Source organism: Cololabis saira, chromosome 1 (genome assembly GCF_033807715.1).
Source record: "Cololabis saira isolate AMF1-May2022 chromosome 1, fColSai1.1, whole genome shotgun sequence".
Taxonomy (NCBI): domain Eukaryota; kingdom Metazoa; phylum Chordata; class Actinopteri; order Beloniformes; family Belonidae; genus Cololabis; species Cololabis saira.
The window spans coordinates 22166015-22188876 of record NC_084587.1 but is presented as its reverse complement, the minus strand read 5'-3'; the positions used below and the strand labels follow the sequence as shown (position 1 = coordinate 22188876).

The 22862-nt window shown below is 38.2% G+C and overlaps 1 protein-coding gene across 10 annotated transcripts in view; it reads left to right on the top strand.

Annotated features, from left to right (window-relative positions):
- The window catches only part of gab1 (GRB2-associated binding protein 1), a 60557-nt gene extending 38012 nt beyond the window's left edge, over positions 1-22545 (top strand). For 3 of the 10 annotated variants that reach the window (XM_061718220.1, XM_061718265.1, XM_061718197.1), the window contains 11 exons: positions 5208-5336; positions 6764-6929; positions 10204-10432; positions 11155-11825; positions 12910-13004; positions 14459-14759; positions 16587-16676; positions 17929-18022; positions 18560-18683; positions 20504-20632; positions 20727-22545. In XM_061718220.1, coding sequence (XP_061574204.1) covers positions 5208-5336; positions 6764-6929; positions 10204-10432; positions 11155-11825; positions 12910-13004; positions 14459-14759; positions 16587-16676; positions 17929-18022; positions 18560-18683; positions 20504-20632; positions 20727-20885 — 2187 coding nt within the window. In that variant the 3' untranslated portion in view covers positions 20886-22545. Of the gene's footprint in view, positions 1-516; positions 757-5207; positions 5337-6763; positions 6930-10203; positions 10433-11154; positions 11826-12909; positions 13005-14458; positions 14760-16586; positions 16677-17928; positions 18023-18559; positions 18684-19561; positions 19638-20503; positions 20633-20726 lie in introns of those variants that run through there. The other 7 variants (XM_061718228.1, XM_061718205.1, XM_061718248.1 and 4 more) reach the window with 5 other exon arrangements.
- The last annotated feature ends 317 nt before the right edge of the window (positions 22546-22862 follow it).

Below are 22862 nucleotides of genomic sequence, written 5' to 3'. Positions count from 1 at the left end.
GAAAATCTTTAATAGTACTTCTGTAGATGTATGTGCTGGAGGTCGCTCTTCATTTGTCTTCTCGGTTGCCTCTGTCCCGGTTTCCCACTTTAAAGCTATGCCATAATGTCCCTCTTGCATATCCCCCCCTTTTTTTAAATACTTGCATCTATGCTCCACCTTTAACTTTGTCATGCTCCAGTGATCTTGGGTCAGTAGGCCTCTGGGCAGCATCATGACTCCACTCAGATGGCATCTCCTTTCAAGTCACCCCCTCCCATCCCCCCCAAACCTCTGTCATCATCTTGGTGAGCTCCTCAAAGCCCCCTCTGTCTGTCTCCTTTTGGCTTTAGGACCTGGGTGGGCCAATAAAGGAGGGTGTCTTCCTGGATCTCATCCTATCAGAAGACATGCTAGGAGAAAAGGGGAGTGGGGGTAAAAAAAAAAAAAAGAGGGGTTGGCAGGCACAGCTGCCATGCCAGCAGAGCCCTCCCCATCCTGGTCCAGTGTCGTCCCATGCTGTCCCATTCCCAGTCCTGGGGCAGTGAACACTAGACCACGACAAGCTGAAGTGGCCTCTCTGAAGCGAATAGCTCAGAGTTTCATGATGTATGAAGGAAGGCTCGAATGGACATGTTTGTGTCCAGCAGTCTTTAAGCACCGACTTCTAATATAGAGCTGTTTGGATTTAATGTGAGATTGAACTCAAAATTGACTACAATGGGGTATACAAAACAAAAAGCAGGACTAGCGACTTCGTCATGTTCTTAACAAGAGGTATGTAACTTTGTGCAGCTGCTCAGTGTTTGTGTCTGTGTATCTGTGTCATAGGGGTCAGTGTACTGAACTATCCCAGTGTAGCCATGGTCAGTTTCTCTACTTGTCCCTAAAGCCCACGAGTTAACAATTGTAATCAATTTTTTAAAACTCAAATGTCAAATATTTCTTTGGATAAGTTTTTGTTTGTAATAATATTAAATTGTTCAGTAGTTTATTCTTGCAGGCCATTTCCTTTTCAATAATGTTATTTCTTGTTTGGCTATGTAAATAATTAACTGAATTTATTTATTGTGTTAGAAGGAAAACCTTTTCCTGCAAGAGAAATGTGATATCCCAGAGCCTGTTTGTCATGAGCAAAGTTGCATGAAAAGTTTTATTCCAAATTAACTGGTGGATTTTTTTTTTTTTTTTACTTTTTGTTTTCCCTTCCTTGAGTTTTTTTTTTTTTTAAGGAGATGAATATGTCCTGATTCCAGTATCAAAGAAGGGTGGTGGTTGGTTATTTGAAATGGAATATTTGCAAAGTGCAAAAGCTGTAGGGAAAATAAAACTGCTTTATGATCCAGTCCTTCAAGTCGGTCAGAAACAACAAAGCCTTGTCTGAACAGGTTAAACCAAGGAAAGCTATTTCAACAGTAACATCTTAAAGGCTTGAATTTGAATTACATTTTCTCAATAAATCTTGTCATTGTTGACATCTAATCAGGGAATTATCCCCATTATTGGCCCCATATTCTGATATGGGATCATTGCTCCTATCTCTAGTGATCAACATGATAGTTGTAGCTGTGTATCATCATACAATCAAATATTAACTCTCACACTATCTATCTGCATTAATTAATTCATTTTTTTAAAGAAAAAACTTGTGCTGTTTTAACATGCTTTGGTTAGTTGTAGAGAAGAAATCTGTTTACTGACAACAGTATTTTAAATCAATTTTTGCAGGGCATGCAAATGTGTTCTCATGCTTCCTGATTTCATATAATTTCAGCTGCTGTCCTCGGGACTTCTGTGCATATAAACATAGTTAATGTGTTTCCACATCAATGACATGTCCCAATTTAATCATAACTCCCTCTGTGTCATTAGCTTTGTGACAGTCAGCCTCACTCAAAACTAATGGCACATAAATCAGGAAGGCTACTGTTATTGCTCTCCCTACTGTGGGTACTGTCCTTTTCTCTTTTTGTCCGTTTGATTGTTTACTTTTAATCACATTCTATACTGAACGTAGGGTACAAATCAGTGGTTTTGGGCAAAAAAGATGGAGAAAAGAAAAATCCACAGTGCAAGTGTTTATAATTGGGCATGAGAAAACTGTGAAGCCCCACAGATGGAGAGAAGCTTCAGCTATCACACAGCTTGTCATCTCAGACCCACTGCAGCTTGTAACTGTGCTGATATTTCAGTGAAGAAATGTCAGTTGCAGAATTTCATCTATCCATGCAAACACCACTTTTAACTGGGATTATTTCCTATCAAAGCATTACACAGGTCTACATACATAAGGTTTACAATTAATTTTAGTTGAAAGTTGTAATTCTTCATTGAGTATTTTTTCTTCAGTGGTGAAGATGTTAAAACTTAATTTGAACAGATGTTCATAAATCTATTTTACCTTTCAGGGTATATGTTGCATATATAAATGCTTCCCTCCCAACTTTCACAAAGCATTGTTGTTAATTTAAGTCATTACATGTATTATTGTATATTAGAACATGCTGCTCTGGGGTTTTAATGTGATGACACTTTTAGGTATCAATCACAATTTTTCAATTTGTTTTTTATACTTAGACTTTTAAAGACTTTTATTTTAATATATAAAAATAATCAAGCCGTGAAAGATAAGATTTTGGATTTTGGGCTTTTGCTAGTTTAAAATGTCTCTTAGTCTTCGGTAGTGTTGGGCATCTTCAGCAGGGGGATTCTATAGGTGCTGGATACATTTTTGTTTTGTCTCAAATGTTTTGGTTGTTGTTCCTCCAAGTGATTCTTCCTTACTGGTTGCAGTCTTTGGATATTTTGGGATATTAGCAGCAAAGGTCTTCCAAATCTAAGGACAATCTCCCTGGTGAATGTGTCATCGAGATGTGCTTAAAAACCAGAAAATGTCGATTTTATTTAATTTAACCACTATGTTACCAGGAAGTCCCTTTTAGATAAAATCTCCTTTTTGAGATCTGGAAAAGAGGCACACTGGTACAGTATAAAAAGTTGTATATAAAACTTACAAGCATAGAGCATACAATTAAGACATAAATTAATTTAAAACCGGCATAAGAATAGCAGCTACACCTGATTTATCCAAACATGCATTTTGGTTTAAATTAAATGTACCCCTTTCACTCTAAATCTCTATTCTGATATCTGAGAAATGTTTAGAGCAGCTCTCTGTTGCCTCTGTCTTGAGCATGTACTAGTTCCCTAGTTGTCAACACACCCACCCTGGACTGGCATGGCCTTGCTGAAACCCAACCTCTTGGTCCTTCTGTTTCCCACTCGGTAACACCACCCAAGATTGCTTTGTGTGGTGCTGCAGAGAGGCTCCCTCTCCACACCTCCACACCCACTGTCTTTGTCCAGCCAACACACTGGCCATCAGTGTTGTTTTTGTATAATCACCTTTACCATTTTCATTTCAACCTGATGTTAAAGTTAGCCTGTCTACAAGGATGTAAGTGTACTAGCTTGAAGCCTAATTTATTGGGATGCACTTATTTTTTGGGTGTTAACTGAAAGTAGAACTTTCAGCTTGATTTGTTTATATACTAATAATTATGAAGATACACATTTTTAACCAAAGAAATATCGTGTTCTGTGAACTCTAAGGGGAAAATAGAAATTAGGTAAAATCAGCACACCTCTATAATCATTATTAGAGTATTTGTCAATACACAACACAAGCCTTTGAGTGAGTGTTTAAAACATGTTGCGTGTGAGAGTGCATATCAATGTGTGATGTGAATCTTCTTTTTGTGTTCTCACAGCTTAAAACCCAAGAGCTTTGGGGCTCTGTTTGTGTCTTTGTCCTGTTTGTGAAGAGGAAAGGTCTGTTCCTCTTCACGCTGTCTCAGTGTGGGGTTTGGCCCACTAACAAAGGATACCCTGTGGATGGAAAAACAGCTGAAACATGACAAAACAATCCCACATCATTGTTCATATAGTCAAAATCTAACACCAAGACAACACCAACAAAGCTTTTTGTTGCATTCCTTACACTCAGTTGGTATGTTTCCTGATCTCTCTGATGTCGGTGTTGGTTGTTTGTCTACGGGCTCTTGTTCGTCATGGCAAACAGCAGTCAACCTTTCTGGCATTCACTCCACACGTGCAATTCATATCTGCATTGTCATTTTTGCTAGTTTCAGGACAAAATTCAGTAGAGTTTTGTAATAACCTCTGCACATTATTGAACTGACTTGAGTGGTCAAATTAAGTGAAATGTGTTTGGAACAATTTCCTAATCTTATGCGAGACTTCTGTCTTCCTTCTTACACAAGTTTTGCTTTTATAGTGTATTTTGAGGATTAAATCAAAACATTCAGCCTGAACACAAACAATATCAAGAGTTCATGATCCCCCTCCAGTCTGCATTTAAGTGAACTCTTGCTGAACAGGGTTTCCAAATAAAACTTTCAAACATGAGTCTCTGTAATGTCAAAATGAATCATTGTACTTAAACGGCCTGAAGAGACTTCTACTTCACTCTTTTTGTCTTCATAATAGCTCATGAGTTGCCAGCTGCTAATAATATCAAAACAAATGCTTTATGGCTAAATGATAATGAATATTTGTATTTAAATGGCTGTAAAGTAAAATAAGAACATTTTCATTATGTCCTTTGCCACAATAATCCTCTAGAATCTATATACATTTTTTATTGTACAGATAGAGGAATGCAATTGGTCAGTCACTGCATCATTAATATTCTTAATGTGTTAATAGATAAGATTGTATTATTTGATTGTTTACTAGATATTTGGTTTCCGTGCAGCGTTTGAAGTCTGAACTGTTCTTTTTTTTTTTTTTAAGTCTTCTGTCTGCTCTTTCAGTATTTGAACTTTTGTTAGCTTTATAAGCTTTTTTTTCTTTTCTGAGACAGAAAGTTGCATTTGAAAGAAAAGAAATGACTTAATTGCCTGTTTCTCTTTTTAGATTTTGCTATTCACTTCGGTCAGGGTGCTAGACCAAACTATGTGGCTTTTGTTCTTGATGTCCCAGACGCATATTTCTGGTTGCAGGCCTCTTCCCTCCGGCTCTCACTATTCTTTGGCAAGGGCATTGCAACTGCTGGAAAATGCACTGACCAGCAAGCTATGCTAAGATGCATTGAGTAAACTGACATAAATAAAGCAATTGGTCAGTTTGTGGTCATCCTGGAATGGAAGAGTCATCGTGAGAACATACATATAACCTTTGGCCTCATTTCTGTGCTCACCCTGCAGGCATGGAAGAAGCGATGGTTTGTTCTTCGCAGTGGCCGTCTGACAGGCGACCCCGACGTATTGGAGTACTACAAGAATGACCATACCAAGAAACCCATCCGTGTGATTGATCTCAACTTGTGTGAGCAGGTATGGTTGCTTAGATATGTCATTTGCAGGCTGGAAATAACATGGTCCAAGTTTCTGAATAAATAATACAATCTAGATTAAGTCCAACTTTGAGACTTTAATAAGATATTTAGTCAGACTACAACCAGAGACATTGGACATTAAGGACAATATTCATGTTTAATTTTAAGTTTGGAGAAAGGAAAAATAGCAAATACTGGTACATCATAATCCTTGTTTGAAAAATAACAAGGAAACTTTCATTATGTGCCTAAGGATGTATTTTAGAGAACAGGACAGTGCTGGAACTTTGCGTTCATGTACTAGTCTTTGCAAAGCCCTAAGACTTCTGCCTTATAACCATCCAATCACAAATGAGATTCACCAGCGTGTCACACATTTGTAACATTCTCAGTACTGAGACTCCTAAACAGATTTAAAAAAAAAAAACATTCAAACTGTGTGTGAAAGTAGAAAAGCAGAGCTGATATTGTTAGATTATAAATGTTGACATTAAATGCTTGAAATGCCCAAAACAATAATCAAGTCACCCAAAGAGTTTTTTAAATAACTACTTGGACTGTTGATTATTTATTTATTTTTATCACAGTTACGGTAATTGAACGATATTCCCCGTTAACTCATGATTGATCGCACAAATAATTTTTTGTTTTGTGTGTTCCTTAACAAGATATTTTTTTCTAATTTCAATAATACAGAACCAGAAGATTGTTTTTTCTTTTAACAAATGGTGGTTGTTTTATGTCAAAAACATATGCCGTTGGCCTAGAGGGCAAAAACATTGGCCCAACAAGAGCTGACTAATGTTGATCTGAGTAATTCAAACAGGAAATAATGTCCAGTTAAACATCTCCTGTTTTTAAGCGGTTTTTAATAAACATATTTACAGCCTGGTTCAAAAATCTGTTTTGACCTCTTTGATTTCACATCCATGACCTCTAAGAGGGTTGAATTTTTTATTTTGTATTTTTTTTGATTGGCGGTTTGCTCAGCCAGTGGCTAGTGACTGTAAACGTCCACCAGCAGCTCTGTAGCTCCTTCGGTGTGGATTAGCTGCACCTATTTGTGATTGACATACGGTGGGCGGCTCCCCATCGGCGGTGCATTGTATGGGGAATTTTTTTTAAATAAATACATTTATATATATATTTATTTTGTATTTTCAAGTATACGGGGAAAAAGGCTTCAAAACAGTTTTTTTCTGTTTTTTTTTAAGAAAACCAACGAACCAGGTTACAGATGCTTTCTGTATTGTATTTTACATTGCATCTGCGGCACTCTTATAGTTTCTCCAAACTACAAATGTGCGTCCATTAATTTGCATGAGAAAGTAACTACATTTGAAGATAATATGTAAGCTCTATTAGATCACGGGTGTAGAGTACTCTTTGGCTAATTCTAAAATAATCTCTGATTCCTCTGTTTAGGTGGATGCTGGGCTGACGTTTAACAAGAAAGACCTGGAGTACAGCTATATATTTGACATCAAGACCTTCGATCGTGTCTTCTACCTAGTGGCCGACACTGAAGAAGAGATGAATACGTGGGTTCGCCACATCTGTGACATCTGTGGTTTTAACCCCACTGATGATGGTAAGGACTTCCTTGAAAGAGCAAAACATTATGTTGCTACCAGCATTCACACTCCGGGGAGTTGTTACGGTATAAAGAAACTAAACTGGGCTCCAGACTTTACAGTTACAAGCTATTTATTGAATGTCATTTTCTAGACTGAATGTAAAACTAAAGAAATAAAACAGTAAAATGAAATAGTCTTGTTTTTTTTGTAAAACAGCTCTAAATCTCGGTTGTATGGAAATTCGTCAGGGCTTATCAACTCAGTCTTCTCAAGTCAGTCTTCACCTACAAATAGAAACAATTATGAGCCTGTTTCTCTTCATTTCCTACACCCTACTCATTGTGAAATTGCTTCTAGTTTGTGTCTGATGTATTATTAAATGTCTTACCGTATTCATGGTTGAAAAGTCCTTCAGATTTCACACTTTTAAGTTGACAGCTTAATGCTATCAATTAGTTCACTCAAGTTAGTCACTCTGACTCGGCACCGGGCCCAATTAACTTAAGCTACCAATATGAGAATTTTGAGAATTTCTATTTAACTTGTAAAATCTATTATGAGTTATCTTAAGCTAATAAGTCTACCTGTTCTCCTGTATGTCGCTGCTCTATTTTACAAGAGGACTCCCGGTGCTTGACGTGATGTCACTTTCAAGGCCGCGCTCGCGCTAGTAATTAACATTGTATTAACCCCCTCCCCGCCCTCCAAGATAGCTGTCTGTAGCTTACCTTAGCTACAGAGCGGTAGGTAGGATTTAGGAATCGCAGCCTGCCACTCCTAAATTAATATAGAGGAAACACTGTCTTAAGATATATGATGAGCACCCTCTGTAATCTTTTTTTTGAATTATTTTACATTTAGCCGAAGTAAAAATTTGAAACATTTTATAGAAACGTTTCTGACTACAGTGTTCAGTGCATGGGAACAACTGTAAGACTGTAGCTGGAAGATTTTATGCACAAAAATAACCTATAAATCGTACACTTAGCTTGACATTTAACAATTTTTAGAAGTGATCACTGGTAGTGTGGTACGTGATTAGCCATCAGGGAGACTTGTGTATCTACAGGTAGTCTGGCTCCTCTCTCGTCGTCCTGAGCTCACGGTTTCAGCTGTTTTAGATTTTTCATTCCACTCACATTTTCATTCCCCTCCCCCATCTTCACATGTCTTCCAGTAGGTATGGTGTTGTTTTCTTTGAAAGCTTCCTTTTTTTGCCTCGACACATAGACCTGCTGTGATTTCCAACCCCCCCAAAAAACTCTAGTTTTGTCTCAATTACAAATGCCATTCTCCCAGAGACTTTGACATGTGAAAATGCATTTTAGCAATATTTATTCTGCTTTTCTTGATTGCATTTCTATGATTTTTGTTAAATGTGGTTCATTGAACATACATCATAATGATGCCACACTACTCAGTGGTTATGTTTGCTCCCTTTAAATGGGCTTAATGGCTGATGAAAATAATGTAGAAACTAATTTGAAACATGACCGTTATTTATAATTCTTTGTAGGATAACCAGCCAAGTATTCTTATAAAATGAACAATACATCTTTTCTTTTCACACTTTTTATCGGTTTACTTTACCACATACTAAAGAAATTAAAGTACACATAAAACAATCACTTTCAATTTAACAATGTCAAGAGGAAAACTCTGTGTGAATGACCTGTTTAGGGTATTAGCAAATTTGTCAACGTCTATTCTTCCTCAATATCTTCGTCTCTGAAGGAGTTAAGCAAATCTGCTGAATTGGCCACAAGGCCTGTGTTCAGCAAGTTTCTCAGCCATGGTCTAATGATCCAAGTGTTGATCCATGTGTTGCATTGAGGCTCGCATTACCCTCTTTCCCAGTACTGGATAATCAAAGCATTGTGTGCCTGTAGGTCTCACTGCCTTTCTTTCCCTCTTGGTCTCTTATCTGGTTTTCATTCCCTTTTGTTTGCATCTTCTTCTATTTGCCTCTCTCCATCTTTGATTCCAATCACAACCTGCGGCATTTGAAACCCATTCTGTCTTCTTTAATTTCTCTTTCTAATCATGGGAGCATTTTAGTGCTACAACGGCTTGTGTAGATGTTGCAGTAGTTCAGCTTGACTGAGGACACCACAAAGACTTCTTTTTTGGGAAGATAGTTTTCAAAGTTGACAAACGCATTATGCATAATGCTGCTGCATCCTATGCATTTATACCTCCTGCACTTGTATGTAGTTGGTGTTACTGGGTAACTGTGATATCAACTTGTATGCTTTCTCTTTAACTGAATTTTTGACGCTGTATTTTTGAATATTGATGTTCAAATTAATAGGAATACTGTTCAAGGAGAAACTGTTTATAAAGACAGATATTCTTGCAGACTGGCCTCCATTGTTAGAGTATGTCCTTGGCTCTCTACTTCTCTGCATATGAGGCCCAACTCCCACTCCTCTGTTGTGTGGCCACACTACACCTAGAGTGCTTCAGAGCTGAGTAGATATTAAAAGAAGGAACATTGTTGGGCTGGGAGAAAAAAGACTCAGCAAGTGTAGGAGGTATTGATTAGAACATGGAGAGGGGATTTTACCCTTTACTCCATAAGTCACCACCTAAAACTTTTAACAAGTAAATGGGTAAAAAAGAAGGGACCACCTAACATGTGTTAAAAATGTACTTAAATTTAAGCTTGTGATAAAGCCATATCAGTTATATTGTACATTAGAAACATGTAAAATGAAAACTTGTCTCAACCCTGTTTGTTTTTTACTGCAATAACATTGTGCATTAGGTTTTATGGGTTTGAAAGCTCTGAAATTTGATAACTCACTATGCAACAAAGCAAAGACCTTGATAAGATGTCTGAGAAGTGTGGGAAGGCAAAGTAGAAAAAAACCATCAGGTTTAATATGTGAAAATATAACGTTTGATCGAGATTTGCGTTTGTATACATGAAATGAGACAAAGGATAAAAATGCTAGTTCTGGTGGTGCATATTTATATGGTATATCAGGTTATAACAATTTATATATATATATTTATACATATATATATATATATATATCATTCTCCTCAGCAGGCCTTAAAAGTTCCATAAAACAGATGATTTAGGGTTGGAGTAAAGCTGCACCTACTCATTATTTTGACAATTTATTAGTTTGAAATTTATTTTTCTACTAAATGTTGCATAGCAGATTTTTGCCTAAAGAAATGTTTTGCTCTGGTGTCACTTTGATTGATATTCTAATCAAGATGACGCATTGAAATAGAGGTTTGGCAGTTGTTAACCCCAGCCCTCTTATTTTTCTCCAGAAGCAGCGAAAGCTGCTCACCACTCAGCTGCAGGGGGCCTTGTGGTGGATACACCTCCACACACAGCTTTCACTAACTTATCTGGTCAAGCAGCATCTGTGCTGTCTGGCGTGCCACCTCCATACCACCCGGTTAGTGTGGGACACCTCAACTCTCAGTCTAGTTCAGAGGAGCCCCAGGATTACCTGTGGCTTGCCAACTGTGAGAGCAAAAAACCTGAGCCTAATAGGTGAGTCTGTTTTGTTTTTAATGTTTTAAAATGGTATGTAGAGAGTTGTAATAATCACTGTATTGGTGTTACAGTGCAACATTACAGTACTTCCTGTCTGAGCAGTTTCCAGACCATTTCTTCTTTCTATACATTTCAACTCTACTGCGACTCTTGTCCTTGTCTCTGCTGTATGCTGTGTGTAGCTCAGTGGAGTGTCATTCTCCATTCGAAGGGGACCAGGAGTATTTGCTCCTGGAGGAGTGTGAGAGCAAGACTGTTTCGCCACAGACTAGTCTGTGAGTGGCCAGCCGTCCAGCTGGAACTGCCTGCTTGTGTGGAGTGCTAAACATGTCTAGAAGACAGTAATTATATGACTACCAATGTAAATTAAATTGGTAATGGTAATTATTAGTGTTGGATTTTTTTTTTTTTTGAGGCTCTCCTTCTAAATCCACAAGTCTATACTTTGATATACAGTACTTCAACTAATACCCTATTAATTTTGTTTTTGTCTGCATGTTACAAAAAAATTACTCGGTGGTTACTAATTGTTTTGGTTCTCCACCAAGAAATACTAAAATAGCAAGAGTTTTTGAAGGTGTCTGAGAGGTTTTTATTGAAGCTCCTTGCTATTAGTGTTTGATTGCAGACAGTGATACTTACTGTGACTGCAGATTACATAGATTATCTAAATCAGTGTATTTTATTGTGGGTATTCATTATTTGGTGTGTTTTCTCAGAGCTCATGCCGAGTGCTCCAAGTCTACCTCTTCAGAGACGGACCTGAATGACAACCTCCCATCTCATCACACACCTACATCCTCCACTTCCTCAGCAAAACACAGCACCCACAATGGCTTCTTTCCACAACATCCAACTCCAGCTTCTGCCCCTTCCTTCTACGACTCGCCTCCCCCTCGTGGTGCAACCGACAGTGGCCTCTATCAGCTCCCTCGCAGTTACTCTCAGGACACTGTGCTGCTCCCTAAATCAGCATCCTCCCCTCCTGGTTATCGAGACAGCGGAGATGCAAGTGACCTTTATGTCTTCAACACACCTTCAAGAAAGCCCTCAATAGAGAAACAGATGCGTAATCTCTCCATCAGTTACGACATCCCACCCACTCCCGGAGCAAACTCGACTTACCAGGTTCCTCGCACATTGTCGACGGGGGCGGGAGGCTCAGAGAGTGGGCCAGATGTCGTACCTCCTCCTCGGCCACCCAAGCCCTCACTGGGCTCCACATCGGGGCTCCCTCCACCCCCTGCTGAACGCTCACCTACGGACACCTACTGTGTGCCTCGCTCGGCCTCGGAGGCAGATGGAAACTACTGTGTGCCAACTAGTGCTGGGAGTAAGGCTTTACGAAGCAACACTATAGGCACTGTGGACTGTTCACGAATCCGCAAAGGTTTGTTCTGCAAAGTGCTTTTATCTTTCTATTGTGGTACCGTTTTCATTTTATTTGAGTGCATGATTTCCTTTAGCTGTAAAAACTGTATATTTTTTATTCTTACATTTATAATCTTTTTAATTGATCAAAGCTTGTAAATATGCCGGGCCATTGCTTAATTCAGGGGCATTGGTACCATTGTTTAAATCTGAATACAGGCACATGGAATTAGTGATTGAACTATTGGACTGATATCTGATCATATGTTCAACAGCATCTTAAAAAATACTGGAGGGAGATATTCTGACTGGATTTTTTTGATTTGATCTTTATTCATCTTGAACAAAACACACAAAAAAAACCCACACCATACATCAACAACAATATTAAAGCACAACCAGTTTTGTTCAAAACTTTATAAATACCAAAACTTGAACAAGGGTTTAAAATGTACAGGGCAAAAAGTCAAGAGAACAAACTGGGAGAGAGAACGAGTATGGTTTATTCTTCCTCCCTCTTCTGGCGACAAAAGTAATTGCAAAAATAGTTGTGTGGAATTAATTTTATGCAATCCTATCTATTTGTGATAACTGTCAAACCATCACTTACTCTGTAAATGGCAAAGTTTCATCTGATAAGTTGTGTATTTTCAAATAAATGTATTTGAGCATATGTGAATATTAATGTACCGGTACATGTGACAGGGCTAAAGAGTTTTTTAATTCTTGTAATTTTAAGATTGTGACAGAGAAGCAAAACAAATACGTACTTAACAAAAAAAGCTGGTCCCAGGTGAATGTACTGTAAGAACACACAACATTTTGATGGATTGTTTGAAAATGTTTGCGTATTTGCCCCACTTAGTCTTTTCCATGGGGCATATTCTTCTGGGGTTTTTCTGGCCTGATTGTTATTCTGGTGATACCTCGGCATCAGATGATTATAAAAATGGAAGAGAAAGCCAACAGTGTGTGTAAAACGCAACCATTTACATGCATCCAGATACATCTTAGTGGTAAAAACTGAAGGCCAGCCAGTAGACGTGTTGGGAATCATGTTTTTGTTTTCCTGATTGATTGATTTTCATTTTATTTTTTTGCAGAATTCGGATCCCAGGACTGCTACGATATTCCTAGATCATTCCCCTCTGAAAAAAGCTGCTCATTTGACTTCAATGAAAACTTCAACACCTACTTTGTAAGTGCCACTTTTACAGTCAGTGCTGTATAATGTTTTTATAGGTAGTGGCTTACGACCACGTCATGATTATTATAGGTGAAGAAGTTGCAAGATTTCTCATGGCAAAGTTCCACAATTTTTATGTCTTATTTTCATTTATCTACTTCCCTGTTTCCCAAAAGAGCTGCAGTCACACAACACCTTGAGCATGTGACTGTAAAGGTCAGTGTGAGTGGCTGTTGTCTTGGATACAGGGACGTTTCGGACAAATTATTATAAATAATAGTCTGTGTAAGTTGGCCACTGTTAGCTTTATCCCGCTGTTGCACGCTTATCACATGATGCCGTTAGTACATCTAATTGTGAGTACTATATTCCTGTTTCCAAAAGATAGGGCAGTGTTTACAACATAAAAAATTTAAAAAAAAAATGCTGTTGTAGGAAAAATCATCAAACATTTGTGTTTTATTGACTGCTTCCATTTATCATAGCTCTCCTTCAACAACTCTAACACTTGAGTAAGTAAGAAGTGCAGTTTCTGGAGCTTTTTCTTTCTTTCTTTTTCTTTTTTTAATGGTTTCAGTGAATCAGCAGTTTGGAGATTTCTTTATGGTGGCTAGTTGGTCATATAATAAACTTGAAACTTTTTAAACAGATTTGAACACTGAACATAGTCCATATAGCTGAATTAATAAGCAGCCGAACTGCACATCACACCACCAAAGAACGCTGTTTTTACAGTACTATTATTTTCTATCACAGTGCTTAAGGTGTAGACTGTTCATCTTGTTACCATGGCAACCTATGCTCCGTGTTTGGTTTGATGAAGCATAAATTAGAAAATGAATCGGTCCCATTGGTATTTATCATAGATAATATTCAGCCAGTAAAATTAATTTTACTTACATTTGGTCAGGAACTAAAGTTATTTTCATGTCTCCTTAATTTAAAACGGTTATATGAATTTCTTGAATTGCATATTTAAATGTGTCGAATTTTGTGCCGTTATGTATATGCACATAAATGACTCGCTCTGCTTTTGTGTGGTTGTAAGTAGACAATATGAAACACAGTTTACAATTTTCTGCAGGCCTTATTTTGATTTTAATTGCAACATTAGAGCTGATTTTACTTGATGATAGTTATATCAATCACATCTCTATTACTTTAAAGTTGGGTTGTCAGTTGTTTTTTCATCAGATACAATCTCTCCTGGCAGCAGTTTTTTGTGTTGCTTCAATGTTCCTTCCTCAACACTGCTGCAACTGCTAGCTCCATCTAGTAATTACATGTTTTCAGCCTGCTATTGTTTCCCAACTTTACATTATTCAGTTTTTCCCTTACTTCATAAAAGACAATAACAAGTTGTCAAGGCAGAGGGTGTCCAAAAATAGTTTAGGTGACTTTCTGGTTAAGAAGTGCTTTTACAGCAGTGACCTTTTTGATTGAAGAGCATGTGTTGTGACTTTCAGAAAAACAAAGGAATGGTGCTAGTGGGCAGCCAGTCCACGGAAGAGGTCGACCAGAACTATGTCCCCATGAGCGTGAACTCCCCGTCGCATCATCAGTCAGGCAATTTGCAAGAACCAGTGCACGAAACAAACTATGTGCCCATGACCCCGAGCACTATGGAGTTCTCGTCACTGGGAAAACAGGTTCCACCACCTGCCCACATGGGTTTCCGCTCAAGTCCAAAGACCCCTCCTCGTAAACCGGTGCTCAGTAACTGCCAGCCGCCACCTGTGGATCGGAATCTCAAACCTGACCGTAAAGGTGAGAGCATGCATTTTTGACGCATTTAACATGCGATACACGTTCTGGCTTCATGGTCTGTGTGTGCCGAAGTTCACCGTTGTTCTTAAGCCCCGTCTGTGTGCTACATGTCGACTAATGCTACAGTTTTATAAATTTCTTTGGTGTGTGTGTCTGTGTGTCTCTCTCGCTCAACTGCCATCCTCCAGTTCAGGTTCATGTTTGTGGAACCATCTGTTAAAACTGTAGTACAAAACTGTTTTAATTCTTAAAAGCAGTCATCTTTGGTACCTAAGTTGTCATTATCAAAGCTGGAAACATCTCCTCCTGGTTTATTGAACTGGGCTGATCCCTGTGCCTTCCAGTGGCCGAGGCTGGAGTGGTCACCTCCATTCCCTTTGTTCCCATCATTTGAACAGAGCCCTTTGATTAAAGACCTGATTGCAGGGGGATTTGGAGTCTGGGCAGAGTAAATGTCTGGAGTTCTGGACAAAATGAGAGGGAGAGAGAGAATCAAAGGAGGACAGGGATATAATATAGGCAAATCAGAAGTCATGGCTGTTGTCACAGTTAAAAATACGCCAGCTTGATGATGTTTTTACATTTTCCAGTTTGAATTTTTCCCTTTCTTATGACCTTTTGAGGTGCTCAGTTCCACATTTGGCATGGGTCATTGGTGAAATATGACCAGTTCAAGTTGTTAAAACCTCTTTATGGCTCCAAATCATTCAGGCTATCACTTTCAGGATATTACTCATATTTCACCGAGAGCAAATTAAATTTAGGTCTCATATTTCTTGAGTATATATTCCCTTGTTTTGACAATGTTTTGTTCAGGAATAAGTTTGTTGGTGGTAGATATATATTTCTTTTTTTCCCTTTCTCTACTGATGGGTTATTCTGTTTTCATATCACCTAAGGCGCTTTGTTACCTTTTGAGTATAAAAGTACCACAAACTTGTATTTTGAGAGTGTAGACTTCCCTTCTCATTACAGCTGAGACATGAGTTACTTGCTCGGATCAAGGATTTAAACAACCTGAACAAGGGTGCAGCTGCGTTTTGCATCAGAAGAAACACAGAGGTGCACTTTAAGCTTTGTGAGTTCTGAGTACGGGCAGAAATCTTGGCCGACGTCCTTCAATATTCTCAGTATAACATTCCAAGGGAAGGTGAAATGAACATGTTACATTCAGAGTCGTAGATGTGTAATATTCATTCTTTGATGTTTACCTTTTTGTAAATGGAGGTTATTGATGAGCTGAGTTAATGAATTATTAGTTTTACATGGCCCCTTTTCTTTTCTCTCTATGTAATTCCATGATCCATACAAAAATCTTTCACTCTTCAGAATGATTTGAATGTTTTGTAAATTACACCCATCCGGTACTTTCTTCTTTGCCTTGGGCATTTGACTGATGTGTTCAAGGCTAGCCTCTTTTTTTCTTTGTTTTAAAACAATTCCATTTTTATGAAGTGCCATCGTCATTTGAAATGGTGGCTTTTGACGTGCGTGCGTGTGTGTGTGTCCTGATTTCTCAGCATACTCTGTGCTTGTACGCAGCTAATCGTGCATGCACAGCTGTGATGTCAGTCTTTGTGTGGGAAGCTGTGGTGCATGGAGTGAGATGCATGTACTGTAGTTTGGGTCTGCTGTTGTCATGACAATCATCCTCTTAAAGTGTGCTGCTCACAAAGGTGATCAGATATTGAGTGAGGGTGCAGTTCTGCTCTACGGCAAAGTCTTGTCTTTTTGCTTTGCATGGCAGAACGATTCTTACCTTAGGGCTTACCTTTTTGTGATCACCCAAAAATATTGTGATAAGCAAAGTTTTCTTTCACCAATCAGGTCAGAGTCCTAAAATAAGACCAAAAGGTGTCTGTTTAGAGCGAACAGACTCTCAAACCGTTGGTGAATTCCCGAGGGGACGACGCAAGGGTAGGTTCCCCACACTGAATTGCTGTTGTGTATGTGAATACTCTCCATTCTTTGACCCTTGCATACACTTCTTCATCTGGACTCTTTGCATGTTGTAAATAGTGCACTGTGAGATTTCTTTTGTTTCACAGGGATTTGGGCTTTGATTACATGAAGCGAATGAAACAATAATCCAGTATTTTTGCAAATTCCAGCAAGAGACGAGTGTTGTTGATCCCCAGTGGTGAAGCTCTTAATGTTCCATTACACAATTGTTTTAAAACATGAAGTCAACCAAATAATGCAAACAATTATACTAACATTTCTCTTCCTAAGCATTTAATTAGTGTTTTTCTTTGTTGTGCAATACATTATGCATTGGGAGATAAAAGACCACAATATGTTTATTGTAACTAAAACACTTACATGACTTTGAAAGGTAGTAAATGGTTTTTCAGATGGAAACTGAAAAAAATTATAATATAATAGAAGATAATCTTATATTACCAGCATCTTCAAGTCCCTAGTGACAGCATATGTCCTGTATATTTTTGGCCTTCTGATTTCCACATGTAAACCAGTCGTCTTTAGTGAAAACTGTGAATAATGCATGTATATATCAAGTTACTATATCAAAAGTTGCCAACATTATTGTATATAATTCATTCTCCAGTTTTGCATAGCCCATAGTTTCCATATTTCTTATATTTAATCTTTGTATGATTTAAGCAGAAAAACACCTTTTTATAAATGAAGCTTACAGCATGCACAGCATGTTGAATTTTGTTCAGTTGGTTTTGGTAAGACACCGCATTGTTGGGACTTAACTGACACTAAATATTTCTTCATGCACATATATGGGAGGACTTGAATCTACAATCATGTGTCAGTTCATTTCTACACCACACAGTAGAAAGCTAACATATCTTTCCATTCCAAGCTTCATAAAAACACAGAAAAAAAAAACAAGTCATATGGTTCTAACAGTCTAGTGAGGCTCTGCATTCTTTGTTGTAAGGTTCATTCAGACAAGATATGATGGTATAAAGTGCACTCATATACAGTTGTGTTAGCAGAAGAGGACCTGATGCATGGACAGAAAAAAATGATTTAACATTGGATATTTGTCACTTGATAAATGAGGGTACAACAGTGACTGCTCCATATTTTTGAATTGATATGCCACGGAAACCCTGGGGAAGTTATGTTTTTTTTTTTTGGGTGCTGAATGAATGTGTAGCAGCTCCTGACTGGTATGTGTACCTTGCTGTAGGGAAGCCTGCTCCATTGGAGATCAAACCACTACCAGAATGGGAGGAGCCCTGCACACCCATCCGCTCGCCTGTCACGCGGTCATTTGCGCGAGAGTAAGTTACCTGAAATGCTTTGCAGCATTTTTCCATAGTTCAGCATTTTCTAACAATTGAGGGCTCGTTCTCACTATTCTCATTTTATTTTTTCCCTTCTGAGAATTTGCCTTTTTAAAAGTGCATCTCTGAGAGTAGTGTTTGTGAAAAAAAATCAATTATTTTTATATCACCAAGGCAAAATGCAACTCGCATTGTCTTTTGTGGGTTAAATAGTTTGGTGAGAACATGCTCTTTTCTTTTCTTTGTATTTCCCAGATACAATTAACTGAAACATTAGACACTAACACCCCATGCATTACTGTAGTCACTGTTTGACCAAAGTAGCGTAACTCATACACAAGGCTCTGGGATTTGCCTCAGAATTACATGGAGGGGAGTTTGTTGGCCCGTCTGAGATGAGGTCCGGTTCTGTGTTTGATCCTGCAGGGGCTTCCCTGGCTGCAGCGGCTCAGAGCTATGGCTGTCATGTCTCAATTACGTTTTTGTGCTCATCAGAGAGTTTGTTGGTGTGTAAACTTTCTGAATGCTGCTCAGTTTCTCTAGGTTTCCAATGCCAGCGAGACCGCCGTCAGTGCATAGCACGGCCTCCAGCACTGACTCCGAAGACTGTACTGAGAATTATGTAATCATGGATTCTAATATGTCCACAGATGAACCAGTATGTAACACACATCTATTTTCTGATAAAAGAACTCGCATGATGACTTCTTTCTTTACTTTTCAGCTCACAAATAATCAAAATTGCATATGAAAGAGATAAATTAATATTTAAAGCAGTATTTGCTTTTTTTTAAAGTCAGTTTCATGGAAATTTAAGTTGGAGACACTTTTCAAACACAAAGGTAACAGGGAGCTTCAGCATATGTCAGACAAAGTTTGGAGGATTCAAAATGTTCTTATAATTTATAGAAGATACAAAGAATATCTCGTATACCAGGCCACTCCCACTTAGCCATATATTACTGTGGACAAACTAGGGGCGGCTGCAGATGGACTCCTCAGCTCTCAAATTCTTTTCTTTGCAGTTTTATTCTTGTCCTGCTGTTCGGCTTTATTTATGCACTCCCCCTCTCCCGGGTATTTTGTGATTTATTTTGTCATTAACTAAAATCAGTTTGACATCTCTTAGCTATAAAGAAATAACTCAAAATAGGCCAAAATAGAAGATAAAGCATTCGACTCCCTAAAGCATCATACTGGATTCATTAGTTATGTCCTGAAGGATGTTGTGCCTTTCCACATGGATATTTACTGTATGGAAGTTGAATTGAACATTTTCAAATTTTTTTCTTTATTTTTTTTCTTCTTGCTGTTAAAATTTTGTTTACTTTCTTAACTTGCTTTGATGCATTATGCTGACTTCCTGCGCTTTCATCACTCATGTTAATTTCTTTCTCCCCAGTTTCCCATTCCTCTGGCTTCCTCCGTCTCTGGCTTCATCCATTTTCTTTTTCTCCCATTTTGGTCTTAACCATCTTTCTTCTCTCTCTCTTTTTTACATTTTCTTTGCTACTACTTTCCTCTTACTCTGTGTAGAGAGGAGTCCTTCTACTGCACAGTCCCCATCACCCCTGTAAAGAGGGAGGTGGAGGAACTTGACATCATAGAGGAGGTGAGCAGGGTTGCTAGGTTAGACGTGCATGGCCTGCTCTGTCAGAACACCAAAGGTTGCAGTTTTCAGGGGATGTTATTAGATCGTGAAGCAAATTCCATAAACTCTCCTGTTATAATAACCGTCACCAGCAGCACCTACGAGTTGTGGCCCGGATAAAAGAGTTATAGATTTCACACACATTCACATTTCTTCCTGTTAGTCTCCTCTAGCTTCGTCACATCCTAGCTCAAATAACTTCACCTTACACGTAGTTCACAATTAACACTAGCTTTATGTCCAACATTTCTTAAAATTGTCACAATACCAAAATGTACCGATTTATCTTTGTTTGAGTGAAATACTGCTTTTTTAGGATGAAGAGATCATTTAAAAAATGACAGAGTACAAGGAAAGGGGAAAAAATACACAACACTCCAATTTGTACAGGTGTAAGATTAGGACTGAGTAAATGGAGGTGATTTTCAGAGGGTTGTATTTTAACATTTCGTAGTTCCCACTTTGGTCACACCAATATTCTTCACTACACAACCATTAAACGTCCCAGAATATCTGCTCTATTTATTATAAATGTTTTGAACTCTTTAATGATGCTGACATGTAAAAGAAAAAGGACCAAGAGATAATTTTAAACATAAATTGTAACATCTTGGTTCGGTTCATCAGTAAACCATACTAGATGGTTGATCTTATAGAAAGTTTACTTTGGGAACTACTGTTTATTTAGATACAGTACATACATTATCAGTCACGTCTTTCCCGGTTTTCTCAAACAATTTTGGTTATTGTGACAACTCATTACTGTGTTGCAAGTATGAGATGTGTTTTAAGCTGTCAGTGAACGCATCGTTTCCTGGCTCATGCAGATCATGAAGCTTCCAGCACCTTTGCCTTCAGAAGGTGGGAGCAGCCCTATGGTGAAGCCAAAGCGAGATAAGCAGGTGGAATATTTGGATTTGGATCTTGATTCCGGCAAGTCCACCCCTCCCAGGAAGGTAGGCGTTAATCGGACTTCATATTCTGAATTGCATCTTATAAGTTACAGAAGGTTAAATGATTTCTAAGTACCAACTTTGTCTTTTTCCTCAGATGAAAAACAATGGGACTGGCATTACTGCGTCCGATGAGCGGGTTGACTACGTGGTTGTGGATCAGCAACGCACACAGGCCCTTAAGAGCACCAGGGAGGCGTGGAGTGAAGATCGGCAATCCACGGAGACAGATACCCCCTCCAAAGTACCCAAATGAACTCATCCCAACTACCAACTCACCTTCCAATCCTCTGATCTGTTGGGCCTTTTACACTAGTTTAGGCTCTGGTTTGAGCTTTTGGGTGGTTCAACCTAGACGGATCCTTAGAGAATAGGAGCCAGTGGATTATCATAGCCACTTATCTGACCTTAGTTTACACTGCCGTCAGGCCTATGATAGCACTGTGTGTACATTTGTAGAAAGAGGTGTGGGCCAGGAATAAGCTTTATGCAGTATAAAAACAGGTGGAATGACTGGACTTGCGTTTGGGAGTTTGACTTTAGCGGACTCATGAACTTTGAACATTCACTGCCTCCTATATGAATTAGAGGGCTTTTTTTTTCATCTTTTCTGTTGCCTGTGGGCTGATACAGAGTTAACATTTCCTTAAATTGTAATGCTGTTTGGTGTTTTGGAGTGTACATGAAATCACTTGATAACATAATCATGATGCTTAGTCAATGCAGCACTACTAGATAGCACAGCAGGCGAACTGTTGATTTGTCAGTTTCTGCTGTTTTTACCTGGGAGAGGTTTCGGTGGACTGCGTCGACGGGTCAGTTTTAAACATTTTTTTTTTCCTTTTTAGTTACATCGAATGACTCAAACTGACGGCAACCTGTGTCCAAGCCAACACTTCAAACCATGAGCCTTGTACGAAAGACTTTCACACATGCATTACTTTTCTTTCAATGGAAAGACAGTTGGACTCATTCATTTTAAGGGTAACCAAGTGCTAAATCTAAGCTTTAGAGTAACTTAAGGTTTAATCCACTGAATATGATTTTTATTTCCATTTATTTCGTAAGTGGAAATGCTTCAATCTATTGTTATAGAATTGCAAAGACTGTACAAAAGTGTTATGTATATAAACAGGAAAAGTGTCCTTTATTTGTTTGAAATGTCCACCGTGTTTGACTCCAAGGTATATGGGTTCTGCAGGGTAGAATCCTGTACCTGTCTTAGATGGTTTCAGGACTTGTGATTAATGAATGAATTACTGTGAGTTTTTAAGAGCGTGACAGGTTTTCTATAAGTTATGCAAAGGAATTAAACTTGGATTACAGAGAGAGAAAATCAGGTACTTGTTATAAATGCATACTAACAACTTTCCATTTCTAATTTATTTCTCGAGTAATTTCATCAGATCCGTGTTATGACCAGTTTAATTAAGTATTCTTGATACAAATTGCAAAACATTTGTTGGAGCATACTTTGGCATGTGCCAGTGAATGAGCTTTATAAGTTCATTTCTCCTTCGCTCTTGTCTCTCATCTCTCTAAGGTTTAATTTATTCTAACCTGAATTGGCAAACAATGATGATAACCTGACTGCCATGTGTGGTCAGGTCTAGGCATTGCTTATGGAGGGTCTGTCTCCATAGATCTTTGCTTTACTAACCTGTTGTCTCTCTGAGATCCCGAGCATGTGCTACCACAAGACAAGATGATTGCTGTACATATTTTGCTATCGATTGTATTAACATGTATCTTTTAAAAGATGTGCCTACCAAGTCATCTTCATTCGACTTCACTCTTTCCTTGTTGCAGTTTCTTTGTGATACAAACTGCATAGCTGATGATGCTTTATCTTTTTTAACAAATCTCAACAAAATGTAAATTTGAAAAGTGGACTAAATAAAATCCAACCTCTTATGCATTATTTGTCCTTATTCACTAACAGTTTGTTTGTGGGGGGGGCAGCAAACAAAACAATCTACATGTTCTTTGTGGTTTTGGTCCCCCTTAGATCTTTGTTTCCCTTTTTACTGTTGACTGATATTTAAGAACTTGACTTAATTTTACAGGCAATACTTTCAAAATCAATAAATAGATTTCTGCCTTTTTGTAAATAAAACATTTGCCAAATCAAAATGAATTGAAAATTACAGACTGGGAATGAGTGAGGGAAAAACTGGAGAAAGTCTTTAAAGATGTATATGATTATCCAGAACCTTTTAAGTGAAATGTATCA